This window comes from Gossypium arboreum, chromosome 10 (genome assembly GCF_025698485.1).
Source record: "Gossypium arboreum isolate Shixiya-1 chromosome 10, ASM2569848v2, whole genome shotgun sequence".
Taxonomy (NCBI): Eukaryota; Viridiplantae; Streptophyta; class Magnoliopsida; order Malvales; family Malvaceae; genus Gossypium; species Gossypium arboreum.
Genome location: NC_069079.1, coordinates 37,083,445 through 37,092,447, shown reverse-complemented (window position 1 = coordinate 37,092,447; position 9,003 = coordinate 37,083,445). Strand labels below are relative to the sequence as shown.

Here is a 9,003-nt window from a genome sequence, read left to right as displayed (position 1 = left end):
GTGTAAAAAGCATGTCTTCAATTCAGACTTCACTGTAATATGTAAACCGCCATTAAAGTTGAAATACATTCAAAGGCACTTGTTTAGATGGGAGGTAGTTAGGTAACTCAGATAACTCTAGCCAAAGTAAGTAGTTTTGAGATGCTCCTGATGTTCATTTTTAACTATGATTATGACTCGCTACACCTTCGTAGAGGGAACTCTACCAATACCGTAAGCTGTTTCTCCTTCCTCTATGATTGAAAAAAACACATCACTAGTCTTGTTCGTGAACAAGGATGAAAATTCGTTTCACATCTTTTACTTTATAATCACGTTGCCACTCTCCTTTGTTTCTATATTATTTTTATATCATGTATAGTAATGCCTCAAATTAAAGCAAATATTAATTAAAATATATCCTCCTTAAATCTACCTTTGTTTTCTTATTTATCAAACCATACATATTGTCTAACCAACTCCAATTCTCTCTCGATATATTCCTCAAAAAATTCAATTCATGTGGATTCTTCTCACAACTAACGAAGAGATCTTGGCGGAATTGCCACATATGAAATTGAGCACAATTTTGCAAAGAAATAACCCATTTGCCTTTCGAGAAGCGATGGGAAACATGCTCAATATCATTTGATTGAATAGTTGACCCAGCTCCTTTTTGTTTGAAGAAATCCTCCATTTCAATTGATTTTTTTTTCACGAAAAGCAAACATGAGACAACAAATCCAGTCTTTCACTAAGATTTCAAATAGCTATCCTGAGTTCAAGTTGATTATGTTTTGCCTCTTACTCGGAGAAAGACGATCAAACAATTCTCAATAATGGTCCTTACGGATCGAATCATCCATATAATATACAAAAAGAAACTCCAGATATTTGATATCTTTCTCTTTGAATGAGATCTCAATTCTAGCGACGGTTTCATTAGATATCTTACAACTAGAATCCCTCTTTTTTCCGATTATACATGATCAATCCTTCTTAATATATCTTATATTCCTATTCACACGAGGAATGTGACAAGCTAGAAAAGTTTTCAAATAATAAGTCAATTGACAGTAAATTGGAACGACCATCTAAACAAGTGTAAATCATCCGTTGTCCAAGTCCCTAAGCTTTCATTAGGAACATAAAGTTATTGGTCATCAACCATCATATGGGTTCACTTGCCTCATACCATCAAGTCAGGACAAATGACAACATCTATCCCATCACATACATCTTTGTCTCATCAAAAACATCTACCTCACGTGTTTCATAATGATGGCTAAATGACAAGTCCAATACGTGTTCCGTAATCACGGACCTTCACCTATAAATACATCCTGGAACGATGAAAAAAGGAGGGACTCCTCTTAAATATCAAGCCAATACTCTGTTAGCATATCTTGAACTCCCAACTCTCAGCCTTAGCACTCACCTTACCTTCGGTCTTTATCAACTCTAACTCTTTATCTTGATTGAGTGAACCGACCTTCATAGCAACCTCTCCCTGTTGTATCATTATATCAACAATATATATATTATACTTACTTTTCACATATTTTTGAGATTATGTTAGTATATATACATAGTAAAATAATAAAAATACTAGTATTACTTTGAATTTAGAAAAATATAAATATAGTAATGAATTAAATGATTATTAAAATATTAATAGTGTATCTTTCCCTATTTATTATATTTAATTGTATTCAAACAAAATTATCTTCTTAAAAAGCTAAAATATAAAATTCAAGTGACTTTAACGTAGAAATGGAGGCGTGAAAATCACTTTCGGCCTTCAAGTTGTTTAAGATCATATTCCATTTTTAAGTGATTTGCATAGACATAAACATCCACACGTGGGTCCCATTTTTCTAAAACGTATAATTCATATGTAGACATTGATTGAAGGAAGGAAATTCAGTATTTACTAACTACGGTCAAATTTTTTTTATTTCAAATCAAACGGCTGCCCTTTGACATCATTGCATAAGGATAACGTCATTCAAAACCGACTGCCAATGGAAAACAATATCTCCAACACCAAATCCTTTTAATCTATTTTACATTTTAATTCCAAAAGTTTTTTTTTTTAACCACAGTTAATTCTACACGTTTTGCATTTTATTTTAATTATTAATAAAATATTTTTGTTAATAAAAATAATAATAACTAAAATAATGTATTAAAGATTTGTCTTGTACTTGTTTATTCTTTTGCCAAAAGTTCTTCTTTTTTCAGTAGATATTAAAATTTTAAATTTTAAAACATCAAAACCAATTAAATAATTTGGTGAAATTTTTTATCCTTTAATAGTTTCAGTTAATTTGTTATTTTAATATTAAAATTAATTAATTTCATCTCCTTCCAAAATTTTGATTTTAAATTTTAATTTTATGTTTTCATATTAAATCAAATCAAGTAACTCATTTTTAATAATTATTTATGAGATCCAAATTTCTTTTGATTACATGATCATGGATCATCCCTACTTAACTAAAAGCAAAGATTTCACCCTTAAAAAAAAAAAAAAAACAAAGAAATCATTGCAATTAATTTAATTAATTAATTTCATCTTCCATGCCAATCAACAATACCAAAAATTATTTTTATCACTTCTTTACCTAAACGAAAAACAAGTAATTAATTTAGTTAATTGCAAGAATTTTTTTTTTTTTTGCCTTTAGCATGGAAGATTTGAGATTATAAAATCAAAATAAAATAAAATTTCATAAATAATTATTAAATAGGAGTATTTTAAATTGATTTTGTTAAGGATAATTTGAAACATAGAATAAAATTTTAAAACTTAAAAATAAAATTAATTTTAATATTATGGTAACAAATTGCTTGACTTTATCAAGAGATAAAAATATTTCAACAAATTTTAATTGATTTTGATTTTTAAAATTTAAAATTTCAAAACTAAAAAAATTAAAATTCTCTACAATGGAATAGACAAGTACAATTTGAAAATTTTAGTTCATTATTTTATTTTAGTTTCCACAATTTTTAATTTTAATCTGTAAATCTTTTTACCAACATCAAGACTTTAAAAAAATTCAACAACTAAATTGAAAACAATCTAAAAATTGAGTGATCAAAATAAATGTATAAACATGATATGAAATGTACAATTAACTGTCTTAGGTAACTAAAATGAAAATATCTTAAAATTTAAGTGAGGATATCGCAAACAATTTTTGCATGACGAAAATGACTTTTGAAAAGAAACATACATGAATTACTGAATCAAATTATCATTATACAGTAGTTAGGAAGTTAGAAAGACTCACCGAAATCAAATCTTTTCAATTGCAAAAATAAAATAAAATTCTAATAATTGTAAATAATACATTTGTACAATGTTAATTTAAGTGGTTATTAAAAATAAATTTAAAATAAATGTCAACCTCTTAAAAATTCACTTGTAAACTTCAAAATAGAAAAGAAAAAAAACTATACAAACGGAGAGAAATAAAATATAAGATTTGAACTCTACTTCTGTATGTAATATAACCCTTCCCCCAATGCAACCTAAATCACCTTCTCCTGCATGAACTAACAAACAAACTATAGAGAGTACAAAAGCAAAAGTAAGAAAATACTAAGCCTTCCACATGCAAGAAAAGGGAGGGGAACACAGTTTATTCTTAAAATTTAATGGAATGAGGGTCGACCTTATCGGCGGTTATTTTCTCAACCACAACCCCCTGCTCGTTTATCGGAAACTAAGCAGGAGGCAGAGCATCATGAAAGCATGGGATGGGATGATGGGGGAAGTATTGTGTTAGCTAGCTCGTCGTTCAGTTTCACTGGAAGTACTTGCATCTGCTTCATTATATCTGGTATGTCATTCAACCTGCAATATATATATATCACTTGTATGATATGATAACCAAGTTTGGGAATCCATAATGCTAACCAAGCAATGAGAAAAATTCAATAGCATAATTAACAGGAGTAGATTCGTTAGAAAATTCATAATTTATATGTATTTAAATATCTTGGTTCATATAACCACCTTTAATTGTTTCATTAAAAGTTTGAAAGTGAACAATAAGACGGTAGCAGCAAGTACAATTCTATTCGGATTTGGGAAATGGGGCATGAATATGATCAAGCAAACTGCCAAAGTGAAGTTTCTGAATAACAATTCAAGCAACTGGATTATATTTTAATCAAGTAAATGGAGTGTTTAGCAGATCATGTGACAAGAGAAAGCAAGTAACATTTATAGAAAGCTGAAACTTACTCGTTCATGATTTTGAGAATGTTGTCACGAGTTTGGCAGAGAAGACCAATATTTTCCTGTATCTGAAAATAGATAAAAACAAGAATCCCATAAAGCTGAAGCAAGCAATCAGACAAAATGCTGTTCACTTTTATATCAAACTCCTACTCACAGCTGATATTAAATGAAGATACTTTTTAAATAATGGCTATACACAAATATCTAAATTCTATCATATGAAGAAGCTACGTATTTAGAACACATGAAATATGTAAGATATTGAAATAAAATAAAACTTTAATTGGAAGTAAAATAAAATTTAAACACATAAATCATATTAAGAATACTAAATACACTATAATTGTTTATCATGATGTTGTTATTAATCTTAAGTTATTATAGAGTTGACTTGTGACACCAGCTCAATCAACAACATTATTAATATATATAATCAATAGAGATAATAAAGTATGCATAATAAAATTAAAATGTTAATATTATATTAAAATAAAGATTTAGTTTAGTGGTAAAGTTAATGCTTTATTGATGTAAATAGCATTTGTTTAAATCCAACCACATGCAAATTCTTTATTAGTTTTAAAATAAAAAACTAAAACACCCTCAAATAATATAACTTATTTTAATTACTAAAAGACAATTCTATAATTTCTCTAATCGAGCTGGTTTCCAATTGACTCGTGACACCAACTCATTCAAAGGCTTAAATAATAATAAATATAAATATACAACTGATGCAATTAATAAAGTATGCATAATAAAATTAAAATATAAACAATATATTAAAATAAAATTTTAATTTAGTGGCAAATTAACATATTAATGTAAAGACACGAGTTTATATCCTGCCACATGCAATTTTTTATATTTCCTAGTCAAGGGTTTATTTTAAGTATAGATATACAATTCATTGAAGCAATAAAGTATGCATAATACAATTAAAATGTAAATATAATATTAAAATCCCACCACATGTAAACTTATTATTATTTTTAAAATAAAAGACCAAAATACCTTCAAATAATATAATTTATTTTAATTAAGGAATAACATTTTAATAATTTCCTAACTGAATTGGAGTCCGATTGACTCAGAGTTTAAATAATAACATAAATATTTGAAAATAATGATGCAGACCCATTCACTGTAGAATTACGAAAGCTTTTATTTAAATACATCAGAAGCACAAACTGGTTGAACAAATAAATGAATCAGTCAAGACACTTGTATTAGCCACATAGAAATCATGCACTCCTTTCAATTTCGTCTAATCTTACGAAAGTTGGACAACAATGAGAAGTCATAGCTAGAAGACTGAGCCAGGTTGAATCCAACCAAATAGTTCTTTTTCCAGCACTGCTTTCTGATTGCTTTCATATGCAGGGAAGAGTATGTAACAGAGATGATTTATTTCCTTCTAATGTGCTTTAGTAAAATACTTTATACCAGACTTCATAGAAGTGAGAAATCAAGATGTCCCAAAGATAGGGTTAAGGGACCTCTCAATACCAATCATTTTCACCAAAAATATAGAAGGATAACATAAAACAATCTACTCATAACATCGGTAGTTCACCTGAAAAGCTGCAAGATTTGCAGATATTTGATTGAAGGCATGAGCATTCTGCTCTAGAAGTTCTCCTGTCACCCCACCAATAGCTGTAAAATAGCATAAAGCAGCTTTCCATTAAATTTCCAATTTTAACATCATAAAATATTTTAATCAAGCACCATAAATCTAAATTCAAGCTTTATTTGTTGCAATGATCAAGAAGAGAACATATACAATAAAAAATTACGGCTACTTCTTACTTCTCTTATAGACTATTTTTAGCCATGACTTGGACCCTTTCTTCTGTTACTTGCATTCTGTGACAAAAAATGTATCTATGGAAGAACATCAAATTTTCCTCTTCACTTTTCTCACTTTCTTGTCTTTATTAGAAATTGGTAGTTTAACAAAGCTCATAACAGAACATAAAACGGGAATCAAATAAGACCTGCCAACTAAAGCCCCACAGGCTAGGAAAAAGGCAGAAATAATGCTTCACCCCCACTATCCAAATCCTTCAAAGTTTCGACGTCTTTTGTCAACATAAATTACAAAAGCATTGACAGATAGCTTAGGCTATGAACATCTAAAATCAGAACAATATGCATAGCAGGGATCAAGTAAATAAAAAACCCCAAGAAAGCATCAAAATGATTCAAAGATCAAATCTAAACCAATAGAGCACATCTCTAAACTTTGAACTACTAAGAGCAACTTAAAATAGTCAAAGATAACACCTACCCCTGTATGGAATACCATCATCATAGTCCATAGGAATCATTGGGGGTGCATAAGGAGGAAGACTAGGTCGAGCTGCAAACTGAGTAGGCTTTGCCGTGGGATCAGCAACTCTTTCCTGAAAACAAATCAAAGCTATTCCTAAGCATCTTTTGGTCCACAAAACGGTCATAAATCATAAACTACAAATATTTCCCTATTTATTATTATGTCAACAAAATATTATCATGAATTGGCAACTTTGAAAGAAATTATTTTGCTTGAATCTAATATATTACAAGTCTAAAGATCAATTAAATCTCCATCTAACATATTCATCAAAAAAATATCTCCATCTAACATCTGTACCACAAAAATATAAAATACTATGTTCAACTCAATGACCTCCCTATGCTCAATGAGCTCTGCTCCACTACCTTTCATATACAAGAGAGGTTTCCGTTGTGAATGGAAGCAGTCATTCACATCTCTCCAGATGTGCCCGTGTGAAAGAGGAAATAGAAAATTAAATACAGATATGCTCTCTGCGAGTCAGTATCACAGGGAGAATATTTTACCTTTAAAGGATATCTAATATCTTGCGTTCTAAGAGTTAAACAACTGAGCATGCTCATAGGAGTAAAGAAAACAGAAATAATTACAGTTTAGCACACAGAAGAAAGAAAACCATAAATCTCACCTTTTTGTCTTTACTTTTCCTGGCTATATTATGTTCTTCCTTCCTTCTCTTGCTATTTTCCTTTTTCTGCATAAAGCATAAATCAGATTGTTCTCTTATCACACATGTGCATGCAGGCGCACACACAAACACATATACTTTATATATAAAACACAGAGTAGAATTATGGAATCAAGCCAGCAAAATATAAATTGACTCCAATGATTACAGCTTGCCTCGTTGCAGCAGCATTTTAAGCCACTTGAGAAATATGTTCTACATATATGAGTCTATATATTCTAGAACTCAGGCAAACAGTTAAGTGATGAGTTTAGATCAACTTTTGAGAACAGTAACGCTTACCGTCATCCATCTGCACCGCAAAGCCACATCCCGGACTGTCTTATTTTGTAACTGCAGGGCGATTTTTGCATAACGAATTATGCTTGGCTCTGACGCATATCTGCAAGGAGATGCCACACAAAGAGAATCAGAATTAGAACTTGAATCCTCCCAATCCCAACAAAGGGAAGAAAGTTAAAAATAAATTAGGCTAATAACCAGCTCATTCGGTAAAATGTGGAAAAAAATCAATTGGATTATCCAGAACAACCGACAGAGATTTCCGACATTCAAAAGACCTCAATCCCCATCAAAACTCTTACAAGGAAGTTGTAACCATGCGTATTAGCTGCTGAACTATTCCATTCCCTTCCATTTTATAAATTTAAACACTCCCAACCAGTTCAAAGAAACGATAAATTCAATCAAGAATGACACAACAACAAAGTTCACATTTCTAGAACTATAAATTGAAATTTCACAAAAATAGAATTTCACCAAAACCCCAAAATCCCATGCAACCAAAAGAGCAAAGAAGACTCACTTTTTTAAGCCGTCGTCGAGGATAGCTTGCTCTTCCAAGGTCCAATCCAAGGAAATACCAGGGTTATGCTTCATACCCGAACCTGAGGTCTCTGGTACAGGATTCCCGTTGTTCAAGTGAGCTCCATTAAAAGATGACGCTTGATTCGCTTCTTGTTGATGGTTCCCCGGTGGGTTCGCCATCAATTTTAAAATAAAAAATTTCCGATTTTCACACCTTTCTTATGTTCCTACAGAATATAATGGAAACACAAAAGGAATTTTTTATTTAAAAGAAAAAGAAATGTTTTAAGTGAAAGTTGGTTCCATCCAGCCAGCTGAAGAGTTCCCGCCAGAAAAGAAGCAAAACCCAGATTGGTAAGGAATTGCGAAAACGAAGAGAGAAAAATTCAAAGATGGAGAAGGAAAAGAGTAGGGGTATGATTAGATTAGAGTGAAGGGAGCCGTAATTCTGGTTTTAGTTAGAATTGTATAAGAAAGGGAAATTGAAGATGGGATGGATAAAGTACAAGGAAGTGGAAAAATCAATCAAAATCAATTTGGGAAATGGGAATCTGTGTTGATTTGAAGTTAAAAAAAAAAAAAAAAGTTCTAAAAGTACATCTCTTTGCATTATTAACTTGTGTTTTTTAGATTTTTAAAATTATTATTTGCGAGTTCCATTCTTTGTATTACCGGAATTAGAGGGGAAATATATTATCTTTTATTAAATGACAATCTTGCCCTTTTTCAAGCTTCCAATAAGGAGTGAGTTTTTATAGAAAATGGAAAATATTCACTAATACTACAACAATCATTTGTAATAACAATACTAATACCTTTTAATGAAAACATTACTACTGTTAATGAAAACTAAAACCCTTATGTAATAAAATGTGTAGTAAAAGTTGATTGTTTATTAGGGAAACGAAACGGGTGTTGATTGAGTTCAGATTT

The 9,003-nt window shown here is 30.4% G+C and overlaps 1 protein-coding gene across 1 annotated transcript; it reads right to left on the bottom strand.

Annotated features, from left to right (window-relative positions):
* Positions 1–3,288: 3,288 nt before the first annotated feature.
* On the bottom strand, positions 3,289–8,726 carry LOC108487332 (uncharacterized). The gene is made up of 7 exons (XM_017791644.2): positions 8,069–8,726; positions 7,546–7,645; positions 7,204–7,269; positions 6,528–6,642; positions 5,811–5,893; positions 4,238–4,299; positions 3,289–3,844 (listed from the first exon to the last, which is right to left on the bottom strand). The coding sequence occupies exons 1-7, from the start codon at positions 8,248–8,250 to the stop codon at positions 3,733–3,735; spliced, it is 720 nt and encodes a 239-aa protein (XP_017647133.1). The 5' UTR covers positions 8,251–8,726; the 3' UTR covers positions 3,289–3,732.
* Positions 8,727–9,003: the final 277 nt, after the last annotated feature.